Here is a 12,616-nt window from a genome sequence, read left to right on the forward strand (position 1 = left end):
ATTTTGTATTAATATCGGCAATAGCGAAACACGTCAGTACAATTGTGTTTATTATTCAATGTCGACCTTACCTATCCCGTTTGGAATTTAAGACATTGGTTTATTGGTTTCTCGATCGATGATTGGTTTTGTTAATTGATGTTCTCGTCCACGAATCCACCCCTCTCTCCACGACCCGCACACTGAGCAGCCGAGTAAATCCCGTACCCTCGTAATCCACATTTCTGCGTATGGTTTGCGATATGTTTCTTGTCGTTATTGGATTTTTGGGGACAATCAGTATTTAGTTTTAAGAAAATACAGTTCCGTTTGCGGTTTGTCGATTCCGCGTTGCTAAAAATCGGTTGGCGCCCTAAATACACGAAGTAAGGATTGGATGAGCTGCTGATTGTTCCCGGAGTCGAGTTTTAGCGTTAAGGTTTTTGGCGTTTCAGACTTGTCGGATTGCGAGAACGAAGGTAATGAGATGGCCGTGTTTGGATAATCGAGACTTCTGGGTTAGGGTTTATTGAGTATTTGTTGAGGCCAAAGAAAAATCATTACACATCTCGTTAAATATAGTTAAAGCTAGCACGTGTAAATAATTGACTTTTTCATAATTAAATTGACTATTGTGACCAACGTGCACGTGTTGTGTTTTCTGGACCTTCTCGCGCTCCCGTAGAAATCCATCGTTTTTTTGCCCATCGCTCAGAAATATTTCCCAAATCAGACTCGGCATCGAACATTTTGGTCCTTCGAGCCGGATAGGTGGAATAGTTTTCGGTTTTTTGTGTTTTTTCGCGGTATCCGTGTTTTTCGCGGGAGTACGGGGACGCCAGTGCAGTGCCGTAATACCTGATCGGAGGGCCCCGCACCAGTGGTCCTACTTATCAGGGACGTGTCGATCCCGTTCATCGCCCCACCCCTGGGTACTCCGTCTTCTACCTACCTCAGGGTATTACAGACCTGCGCTGAAGGAGGTGGATTATCGTGCAGCTCGCTCAAAAAGGGAAGTCAAATTAATTACAATTTTTTGCGCTTCTCTGGAGTTTTGCTGATTTTTCCTCAAGTTCGGCTGCATGTGATTTTTTTTTTTTTCTTGATTTAACGCTTTTTGGATCTGCGGTGGAGTTTTGGACTACGCTTTGTTTTTCGCATATTGCTTTTTCTTGCTTTTTGACCTGCGTCNATTTTTGCGCTTCTCTGGGGTTTTGCTGATTTTTCCTCAAGTTCGGCTGCATGTGATTTATTCTTTTTTTTTCGATTTATTTACGCTTATTATTAACGCTTTTTGGATCTGCGCTGGAGTTCTGGGCTACGCTTTGTTTTCCGCATATTGCTTTTTCTTGCTTTTTGACCTGAATCCTTGGCTCTTTGTTTATTTTTGAGCATCTCTCCTGGCACGTTCGCTTATTGTTTCTTTTTTAGTTTTTCGCAGCAGTCGAGCGAGATTGTGGTTTTTCTTGTTGGTTTTCTTTCTCTNTCAAAAGGTGCTCAACCTGTTCTCAACGCATCGCTTCAGGAAACTGCCTTATCGACACGCGGGAAAATTCAAACGGAGCTTCTCGTCTAAAAGGGAAGTCAAATTAATTACAATTTTTGCGCTTCTCTGGGGTTTTGCTGATTTTTCCTCAAGTTCGGCTGCATGTGATTTATTCTTTTTTTTTCGATTTATTTACGCTTATTATTAACGCTTTTTGGATCTGCGCTGGAGTTCTGGGCTACGCTTTGTTTTCCGCATATTGCTTTTTCTTGCTTTTTGACCTGAATCCTTGGCTCTTTGTTTATTTTTGAGCATCTCTCCTGGCACGTTCGCTTATTGTTTCTTTTTTAGTTTTTCGCAGCAGTTGATCGAGGTTGTGGTTTTTCTTGTTGGTTTTCTTTCTTTTTTTGTTGACAATTCCACAAGATGGCAACTCTCGAAGCGCTGATCTCGCTGCAGATGACACGTGCATCCTTCATCGACGGCATTTACACGGAGTTACAGGAGGAGAGCATCCAGCAGTTCGGAGTGACGGCTCTGGATTCCAAGCTCGTCATGCTGGAAACGTATTGGGCGAAGCTGGAAGCGTCTCATGAGAAACTCGTCGGCCAGAAGATCGAGAATTTGACCTCTCTCGATTATTTTAAGAATCAGGTCTTCGATGTCGCGCTTAAGCATTACGCTTCAGGTAGAGTAGCGCTGCTGCAGCTGTTGGAGAAGAAGGGGGCTCCTAACCTCAACCAATCGGTTCGAGTTCCTGGCGACGCGCAACTACAGAGTTCAACGCGCAGAGCTCTTCCGGAGATTGAGTTGCCGAAGTTCTCTGGAGTGTATAAGGAGTGGAGGCCATGGAGAGACCTTTTCCATTCGCTGGCCGGGAATAATCTGGAGATTCCTGGGGTCGAGCGAATGTACTACCTCCGTCTCCATCTCTCCAATGAGCCGTTGAAGCTCATCTCTAATTTGCCCGTCTCTGAAGATTCCTTCGGCATCGCATGGAGAATCTTGGTCGATCGATACGAGAACAAGCGCTTATTGATTGCAGCTCACCTTGACCCGCTTCTCAATCCTGCTCCGATGAAGATGCACGGTGCCTCAGACCTTAATTTATTGACGAGCTCCGTTTCTGAGGCACTCAGCGGGAAAATAAAAGAGTGCAAAGAGGCATGGGAAAATAAAATCGGAGCATCGACTGAGTATCCGACGCCTGAACATCTCCTCGATTTCCTGCAAGGTCGTTCACGAGCCACGGAAACCTTGGAAGTTGGGTCTTCGGTGCATACATCGAACGACGCCTCTCGTCCTTCGCAGCCTAGCGTCCAGACTGGTTCGATGACCAAGAGTAGTGCCAAGGTCAATCAAGCCTCGGTGTCTTCGCATGCGCAGCAGTCAGCTCAGAAATCTCCCAGTCCAGCGCAAATACAGTCCACAAAGTCGACGTCCTGGGCCGACGCGGGCTATCCTTGTTCCTACTGCAAGATGGATCACAATATCGCTTCCTGTAGCGGGTTCAAGTCACTTACACCAACAGCAAGGAAGGAGGTTGTCGAGCGACTCTATCTGTGCTACAACTGTCCGGGGAAGCACAGTATCAGAGTCTGCCAGACCACTCGAACGTGCAGGACATGCCAGGAGAGGCACCATTCCCTGCTGCATTTTGATCGCGCTCGTCGTCCAGCTCAACGTGGTCCAGCATCTCAAGTCCCTCGCAACGATGCAGGAGCTCAGCGCCCGAGTGCTTCTGCTCCATCGACCAACGTGCCTGTCGTGACGTACACTCACACCGGTGATGCTGCTCAGGCTGCGTCTTCAGCCCACTCTCAGGCCTGAAGCGGACCGTCCCAAGCGTCGATTCCTTGTTCAGCCCATAGTTGTTCTGCGCAAACCTCTCGGCCTGGAGTCCTTCTCGCAACTTGTTTAGCTCTTTTAGTGAGCGATTATTGCTCTCCGCATCAAGTTCGACTCTTGTTGGATTCAGGCTCCGAACTCTCGCTCATCTCAGATCAACTAGTTCGAAAGGTGAATTTAAAGAAAACTCGTAGTTCTGTCTACATAACAGGAGTGGGAGGATCATCGTCTGGGACAACGACCGGCGAAGTACATCTCACGCTGCAATCGATCCACTCAGAAGAACGCATTGAAGTTACAGCTCACTCCCTTGAACGTCTCACCTCAACGCTANGAACGTGCAGGACATGCCAGGAGAGGCACCATTCCCTGCTGCATTTTGATCGCGCTCGTCGTCCAGCTCAACGTGGTCCAGCATCTCAAGTCCCTTGCAACGATGCAGCAGCTCAGCGCCCGAGTGCTTCTGCTCCATCGACCAACATGCCTGTCGTGACGTACACTCACACCGATGATGCTGCTCACGCTGCGTCTTCAGCCCATCCTCAGGCCTGAAGCGGACCGTCCCAAGCGTCGATTCCTTGTTCAGCCCATAGTTGTTCTGCGCAAACCTCTCGGCCTGGAGTCCTTCTCGCAACTTGTTTAGCTCTTCTAGTGAGCGATTATTGCCCTCCGCATCAAGTTCGACTCTTGTTGGATTCAGGCTCCGAACTCTCGCTCATCTCAGATCAACTAGTTCGGAAGGTGAATTTAAAGAAAACTCGTAGTTCTGTCTACATAACAGGAGTGGGAGGATCATCGTCTGGGACAACGACCGGCGAAGTACATCTCACGCTGCAATCGATCCACTCAGAAGAACGCATTGAAGTTACAGCTCACTCCCTTGAACGTCTCACCTCAACGCTACCGTCCTTCTCAGCAGAGGGCCTCAAGTGGGATCATATCGAGGGTTTAGAGCTTGCTGATCCTCATTTCCGAGTCTCTGCACCAATTGACCTTCTCGTCGGTGCTGATGTTTTTGGTCAGGTCATCAAGCCCAACGTGATTAGAGGAGGGGTTCAGGCTCCAGTCGCTCAACTCACCAGCTTTGGCTGGATTGTTTACGGGCCAGCGGGACCTGATCAACCAACATCTTGCTCTTCTCATCACCTGAGCGTATCGAACGACGAGCTCAACGACCTTCTCACGAAGTTTTGGGTTCAGGAGGAAGTTCCTGGGCGCACTGACGCGAATCTCTCAACGGAAGAATTAGAGTGTGAACGCCACTTCCGTCAGACTCACTCAAGAGATAGCTCAGGTCGATATGTCGTTCGTTTGCCCTTCTCAGCTCCAGTTTCGTCATTAGGGAATTCCTATCGTCCAGCGCTAGCTTGTCTTCATCGTATGCTCGCGAGAATCTCAAAAGATGAGCGCTTTCTCCAGCTTTACTCTGGCTTTCTCAAGGAGTATGAGGATCTCGACCATATGAGATTAGTAACTCGCTCGACTCATCGCTCTTCGTCTTCGGTTCAGGCGGATTCCGCTTGTCGTTCTGACGAGACGACCTTAGCACATGAAGCGCAAACTTCAGGAGAGTTGAGGGTATCTGAAGGGCTTCAGGTAGGGCCGTCTGACGCTCAAAGGAGTTACTATCTACCTCATCATGGTGTAGTCAGAGAGAGCAGTGAAACGACGAAACTGAGAGTAGTGTTCAACGGATCAGCGAAGACCAGTTCAGGGAACTCACTCAACGACATTCTCCACATAGGAGCCAAGTTGCAGAGGGATATCTCGGACGTGCTGCTCTGGTCAAGACAGCACAAAGTCATCTTCATGACGGACATCACCAAGATGGTCAAGAAGTTTGTGATCTCTGCGCTGCTGGAGGAATGCCTCTGGCAAAATGGCATAGTAATAGTCCAGCGCTACTCCAGTGGCTCGCTCCTGATAGTGCCTCCAATGACCAGCGAGTTTATGAGGATTCGGAGACCCAGATTCTTGGCTTATCGTGGCAGCCCAGCTCGGATAACTTCGTCTTCTCAAGTCAGACCAGCGATGAATCGAAGGTTTCTAAGAGGAATATCCTCTCAGAAATCGCTCAGATCTATGACCAACTCAGATTTCTATCTCCTGTCATGATCAGAAGGAAACTGCTCATGCAGGAGACTTGGATTGGAAAACTCGGTTGGGATGAGGAAGTCCCAGAACAAGTTGCCCAGCGTTGGAAAAGTTTTCGAAATGATCTCACTCTGCTCTCGAAGTTATCTGTACCAAGATGCTTAGGCCTTCTCCAGAACTCGTCGATTGAAATCCATGGATTCTCAGATGCTTCTGTTCTCGCAATGTCAGCCGTAGTCTATCTCAAAATCGTTAATGGAGATGAAGAGTCTCGGATTTCTTTGGTCTGCGCTAAAACGAAAGTAGCTCCTCTCAAACGGCTGACAATCCCAAGGCTAGAGCTCACAGCTGCGGTTATGCTTGCCAAACTCGTAAAGTACGTGAAAGGAGAGCTCAATCTCTCGAACGCTCCGACGTTTTTATGGACCGACTCCTCAGTTGCGCTTACGTGGATCAACTCGCACCCATCCAGATGGAAAGAGTTCGTGAGAAATCGTGTCCAACTCATACAAGAGACCTCACGAGCTCAATGGAAACTCGTTCCTGGCAAGGAAAACCCAGCTGACTGCGCATCTCGTGGACTAACGACAGCGCAGCTCTCTGCACATGAACTCTGGTGGCACGGACCACCGTGGCTCATGAAAAGTTCATCGTCGTGGCCATCTCTAGAGCTTGCTTCAGTGACATCAGCAGATCTTGAAGAGAAACCTGGTGTCGTTCTGAGCGTGAAGGTCCAGCGCATAGAGATTTGGGTTTTAATTCATCGCTATTCTTCACTCAACAGATTGCTTTGAATTACGGCCATCTGCCNTGGCGCGGACCACCGTGGCTCATGAAAAGCTCATCGTCGTGGCCATCTCTAGAGCTTGCTTCAGTGACATCAGCAGATCTTGAGGAGAAACCTGGTGTCGTTCTGAACGTGAAGGTCCAGCGCATAGAGATTTGGGATTTAGTTCATCGCTATTCTTCACTCAACAGATTGCTTCGAATTACGGCCATTTGCCAACGCGTCATTGCTCGTCTCAGAAGAATTACTGGATCATCGTTAGCAACAGCTCTGAACCCTGGTGACATCGAGCAGGCCCGACTGCTTTGGGTTAAGCTCACTCAGTCCGCGCATTTTTCAGCTGAGCTTACGACATTGTCCAGAGGGCAACGTCTTAGTTCGTCTCACTCGCTCACTCGATTGACAGCGTTCCTGGACCACCGGGGAGTTCTACGCGTTGGAGGGCGCCTGAAATTTGCTCAGCTTGACTGCGAAAATAAGCATCAGATCATCCTACCTCGGGATTCGCAGTTCGCTCAGCACATCATTCGGGATGTNCAGAAGAATTACTGGATCATCGTTAGCAACAGCTCTGAACCCTGGTGACATCGAGCAGGCCCGACTGCTTTGGGTCAAGCTCACTCAGTCTGCGCATTTTTCAGCTGAGGTTACGACCTTGTCCAGAGGGCACCGTCTTAGTTCGTCTCACTCGCTCACTCGATTGACGGCGTTCCTGGACCACCAGGGAGTTCTACGCGTTGGAGGGCGCCTGAAATTTGCTCAGCTTGACTGCGAAAATAAGCATCAGATCATCGTACCTCGGGATTCGCAGTTCGCTCAGCTCATCATTCGGGATGCCCATCTCAGGACTCTGCATGGAGGAACGCAGCTGACTCTCGGTCAACTCAGAAGGTCTTACTGGATCCTCGGAGGAAGAGCCCCGGTAAGATCAGAGCTCAACAGCTCATGAGCCAGCTCCCAGTTGCTCGTCTCACACCTGGCCGAGCGTTCCTCAACACTGGAGTTGACTACGCCGGACCAGTGTCTCTCCGCTCGTGGAAGGGGCGTGGTCATAAGTCGTACAAGGGATGGCTCGCGATCTTCGTCTGNGGAGGGCGCCTGAAATTTGCTCAGCTTGACTGCGAAAATAAGCATCAGATCATCGTACCTCGGGATTCGCAGTTCGCTCAGCTCATCATTCGGGATGCCCATCTCAGGACTCTGCATGGAGGAACGCAGCTGACTCTCGGTCAACTCAGAAGGTCTTACTGGATCCTCGGAGGAAGAGCCCCGGTAAGATCATTCATCCTGAAGTGCGTTCCATGCGCCAGACAGCGAGGGATCAGAGCTCAACAGCTCATGGGCCAGCTCCCAGTTGCTCGTCTCACACCTGGCCGAGCGTTCCTCAACACTGGAGTTGACTACGCCGGACCAGTGTCTCTCCGCTCGTCGAAGGGGCGTGGTCATAAGTCGTTCAAGGAATGGCTCGCGATCTTCATCTCNAGGGATGGCTCGCGATCTTCGTCTGCATGACCACGTCCGCAGTCCATATTGAGGTCGTCTCAGATTACGCAGCCGATGGATTCATCGCTGCGTATCGTCGCTTTGTTGCCCGGCGTGGACTCTGCAAGAACTTGTTCTCAGACTGCGGAACGAACTTCTTGGGAGCCGACAAGGAACTGAAGAAGCTCTTCTCAATGGCGTCTAAGGAATCGAACAAACTAGCCCAACTCTTGCTCAGCGATGGAACCAGATGGTCTTTTAACCCTCCAGGTGCACCGCACTTTGGAGGCAAATGGGAAGCCGCGGTAAAGTCGGTGAAGTTCCATCTCATATGAACGATCGGCGATGCCCTATTGACCTACGAGGAACTCACTACTTTACTCGCGCAGATCGAAGCCGTGCTCAATTCACGACCACGGGAACCACTATCAGAGGATCCTGATGACGTCACCGCGCTCACACCAGATCATTTCCTGATTGGCCAGGNTCGCGACCACTGGAACCGCTATCAGAGGATCCTGATGACGTCAGCGCGCTCACACCAGGTCATTTCCTGATTGGCCAGGCCTTGACCTCCGTTCCTGACCCTTCGCTGGAGCATTTGAACGTCGCTCGCCTCTCTCGTTGGCAGCTTATCCAGCAGAAGGTTCAGTACTTCTGGAAGCAGTGGTCCACTAGCTACCTTCAGCATCTACAGTTCATCTCGAAGTGGCACCACCCATGTCACGACATTAGAATTGGTTCCATAGTCCTTCTCACCGACGAGAAGTTTCCACCAACGAAATGGCCTCTCGCTCGAGTCATCGCTCTCCACCCTGGTAGAGATGGACTCGCCAGGGTGGTCACCATTAAGACGTCCAGTTCTACTCTGCAACGGCCCATCTCGAAGCTCGCTCTACTGCCAGTCTCGACCAGCGACACTTAAGATCATCTCGACCAGCGATATCTAGGATCATCTCACGTGATGACAGCTCTGCATCATCGGGTTCATCATAGTCCATGTTCGGATTGGGTCATGGTGAGGATTTACGATCCTCTCTGTGGCAACTGGTCCGGAGTGGACGTGAGTCTGCCGGGGTCTGCCGGAATTTACGCCTCCTACGTCCTCGGCTGTACTCACACCTGACCGTCACTGGTGAACTACGATGGTGATATTGATCTTCGAGAAATCTTGTCCTGAGCTCGATTAATCTCTTTTTGTTTCAGACCAACTCAGTCACGTCAGCAGCTGCTGACGGCGGGGGAGAATGTTCGGTTTTCCACCGAATTGTTTTCCGCACACACGCACACTCACGCACACTCGCTCCTCTCGCATGCTTGCATGGCTTGTCAGGACTGACCTGCGCAACCGACTGAACTGACCAGTGGCCTCTCACCTCTGACACCTGAGGCGCCACTTGATGGGCAGGTGTCCAGCGAACGCCCCCATTTAAATTGGGGCACGTTTGGACCCACGATGATCGACACCTGCCACCTTGCGGTCTTTCAATCGGCCTCATTTGCATATCGGCCATCGTACAGTGTATATCACTTTTTCGCGAAGTCGCTACTGAGGCTACTTTGCTCAATTTCTTAGAACTAATTGCTCTGCGCTATCTAAATTCTGTGAACTGCGTTTATTTAATAATTTTGTGACCCGCGCATTTGTTTGACCATCTCGTTAATTATAGTTAAAGCTAGCACGTGTAAATAATTGACTTTTCCATAATTAAATTGACTATTGTGACCAACGTGCACGTGTTGAGTTTTCTGGATCTTCTCGCGCTCCCGTAGAAATCCATCGTTTTTTTGCCTATCGCTCAGAAATATTTCCCAAACCAGACTCGGCATCGAACACATTCAAAATATCTGAAAACATTTGAGAAATCCTCCGAAATTTCCAGAAACTTCCTTTTTAAGCGGTCTGTAAATTTGTAAATGTCCAAATTTCCCCAAATTCTTAACACATTCTTCAGTTTGTTTATAAACGCCCTAGAGAATCTGCAACTTGTGATCCCCTGTGACTTCCTGAAACCCCCCTCATGCTCCCTGTCTTTTTCTGTTTAAACCCTGAGACCCTGTTCTTTTTTTTGTTTAAACCTTGAGTCTCTCTTCTTTTTTTATTGAAACCTTGAGGTTCTCTTCTTTTTTTTTGTTTAAACCTGAAGGCTCGCTTCTTTTTTTGTTTAAACCTTGAGGCTCTCTTCTTTTTGTTTTGTTCAAACCTGGATGTTCTGCCGAAACAAAAAAGCAGAAGTCCAGGGGGCGCAGCGCCCCTGGCGGGGTCTAGGAGCGGAGCCCCGGAGGGCGGGCGGGGGTTGGGAGGGGGCTTCGCCCCCTCCCATTCAGGAGAAAATCATTCATTTTATTTATAAATAATAGAAAAACATACATAATAAAAAAACTTAATCCTTAGAAGTAGATGATAATTTCATGAAAACCAAAGAAAAAATAGATTTATTTCAGTCAAAAAAAAAAGAAAAGTTCTTCGAAATTTTTTTCAAATTTTTCAGTTTTTCCACTCATTAAAATGACTGATTTTTACGCTCACCCTTAAACCCCACCAATCCCCAACGCCCCAAGATTGTAAGTTAAAAGTTGGGAAAATATAAATTTTTTAGATTAAATTATCGAAAATTCAAATAAATAATCAAAATAGAATTTTTTATAATTTTTCCCGAATCCCTAAGGCAAAATACTTCAGGAAACAACCGTCAAATCGTGGCGCTGAAGGAATCGGAATCGTGCCCGGCCCGAGATGTCCGCAAAGAAGTACGGAGAAAGCACGCGGAAGGCTCACCTGCGGCAGAAGCTGAAAAATTGAAGAAGCTGAAGCAACAGGATCTGACCAGCACGACAGCCCCGCAGAGGGAGCTACCTGCTAATGGATCAGATTGGAAGCTGATTGAGGCTAAGAAAGGAACGAAAAAACAAGATGAGAAGCAGCTTCGAAAGCCACCCTCCGAGAAGAAAGACTCTGAGGCAGGAGAGGAACCGTTGAAAATTAGCGCCAAGACCTGTTACCCTGATTGTCCGACCCAAGGACAAGGAAAAATACTCGGAGATGCTACGCCGAGTAAAGAAAGATGTTCCTTCCGAGCAAGCTCGAGATTGTGTCGAGAAGATCCGTCGGACAGCGACCGGGGATATGTTGAGCATCCTGAGCAAGAAGACGACCAACGGAGCCCCCCGCATCAAACGGTGCGGGAGCTAACGGTGGACCTCGTCATGATCTCAGAGCCATATCGTCCTCTGGACACTCAACCCTGGGTTACTGACGTCACCAAGAAGGCTGTAATCTGGTCTTGTGGGAGCCAACCTTTTCAGAGTACCATGAGTGATAGCATACAAAATGGTTTTATGAGGGCTAAGGTTGATGGAATTCATTTCTACAGCTGTTACGCCCCACCGAGCCTCTGTAATGATGAGTTCACTGACTTCCTGGATAGACTAACTGAGCATGCGAAGCAGCACTTTCCCGTCGTAATAGCCGGGGACTTCAACGCCTGGACAGTCGACTGGGGAAGTAAGGAGACGAACATCAGAGGGCAAGCGCTTCTGGAAGCCATGTCATCGCTTGACGTGGTTCTGCTGAACAGCGGTGATGAACCGACGTTCATGAGGGGGAAGGCGAACTCAATTGTGGACCTTACGTTCATGAGCAGCAAACTTCTCATGGACAGTAACTGATATCTACACTGCAAGCGATCACCGTGAGCGTCTCTGGGAGACATGTACTGGCCAGAGAGTCGCCTTAGCGCCTAAGAAGATCAACAGCATTGGCTGGAGAGTGAGTACTTTCGATCCTAGCTCTTATTCAGCAGTATTGGACAACCGCTCGATCAGTGGCAGCAGTGCTACTGAAAAGGCGCGAAATATCATGAAAAGAGTAACGGAAGCATGTCATGCCACCATGACTAGGAAGCGGACAACAAACCGGCATCCACCAGTGTATTGGTGGAATGATACCATCGCCATTCTGCGGAAGGTGTGCAGTACAGCCAGGAGATTGTCTCAGCGTGGCCGAAAGAAGCCGAACTTTGGGAAGTTGCAGATGAGATACAAGAAGGTTCGTCGGAAATTCAGCGAAGCTATCAAGTGCAGCAAAAAGCAATGTTGAAGTGAGCTTATGGGTGAGGTGGAGGGCGATCCGTGGAGCAGACCATACAAGGTGGTAATGACGCGACTCAAAAGTCAGCCAATGCCAGCACCAACGTGCCCTGTGCTCATGAAAATAGTCACGGTGCTGTTCCCGCAACAAACGGAACTTCATTGAACTGGACAGCAAGGTGAAGAGTTGATAAAGAAGAGTTGACGGAAGCTTGCAATAGAGTGGGCAACACCAAGGCTTCTGGTCTAGATGGAATCTCCAATATCGCACTGAAGTCAGCTATTCGCGTGATGCCAGATATCTTCTTGGACGTATACAACGAGTTTCTGAGGGAGGGCACCTTCCCTGCCATATGGAAGCAGCAGAGACTAGTACTACTCCCGAAAGAGAAAAAACTACCGGACGATCCATCGTCATACTGTCTCCTCTGCATGCTCAATACCGCTGGCAAGATCCTCAAACGTATAGTCCATCGAAGAATAGAATCAACAGTCGAACCCCTATTAGCCGACAACCAATATGGTTTTCGCAGAGGCCGTTCCATAATAGACGCCATTAACCTGGTCATCGATACCGCCAGAGAAGCGATCTTAGGGGCAAGATGGCTCAATGGAACAAAGAAGTATTGCTTAGTAGCGACACTGGATATTAAGAATGCCTTCAATTCAGCCGGATGGGACTGTATTATGGAGGCCCTTATCAAGTTCAACGTACCGGGATACTTGCGAAGAATGGTCAATAGCTACTTCACTGGGAGAGTTCTGAAATACGACACAGAGGGTTGTCCTGAGCAGTACATAGTCACCGGAGGTGTGCCTCAAGGCTCAGTGTTGGGGCTTCTGTTGTGGAG

The 12,616-nt window shown here is 48.9% G+C and overlaps 2 protein-coding genes across 2 annotated transcripts; both read left to right on the forward strand.

The window, feature by feature from the left end:
• The first annotated feature begins 1,891 nt into the window (after positions 1 to 1,891).
• Positions 1,892 to 3,295, forward strand: LOC107043527. The gene has a single exon (XM_015265060.1). It carries the CDS (start codon positions 1,892 to 1,894, stop codon positions 3,293 to 3,295), a length of 1,404 nt encoding a protein of 467 aa, XP_015120546.1.
• Positions 3,296 to 3,793: 498 nt separating this feature from the next.
• LOC107043528 lies at positions 3,794 to 6,779 on the forward strand. Its single transcript, XM_015265061.1, has 4 exons — positions 3,794 to 3,859; positions 4,067 to 5,200; positions 5,305 to 6,132; positions 6,192 to 6,779. Exons 1-4 carry the CDS (start codon positions 3,794 to 3,796, stop codon positions 6,777 to 6,779), a joined length of 2,616 nt encoding a protein of 871 aa, XP_015120547.1.
• The last annotated feature ends 5,837 nt before the right edge of the window (positions 6,780 to 12,616 follow it).

The sequence above is a fragment of the Diachasma alloeum genome, unplaced genomic scaffold, assembly GCF_001412515.2.
Source record: "Diachasma alloeum isolate Michigan unplaced genomic scaffold, Dall2.0 Dall_scaffold_00596, whole genome shotgun sequence".
In the NCBI taxonomy this organism is placed as follows: Eukaryota; Metazoa; Arthropoda; class Insecta; order Hymenoptera; family Braconidae; genus Diachasma; species Diachasma alloeum.

Coding starts and splice junctions, on each gene's coding strand:
- LOC107043527 (XM_015265060.1), top strand. CDS start 1,892: ATGGCAACTCTCGAAGCGCTGATCTCGCTGCAGATGACACGTGCATCC.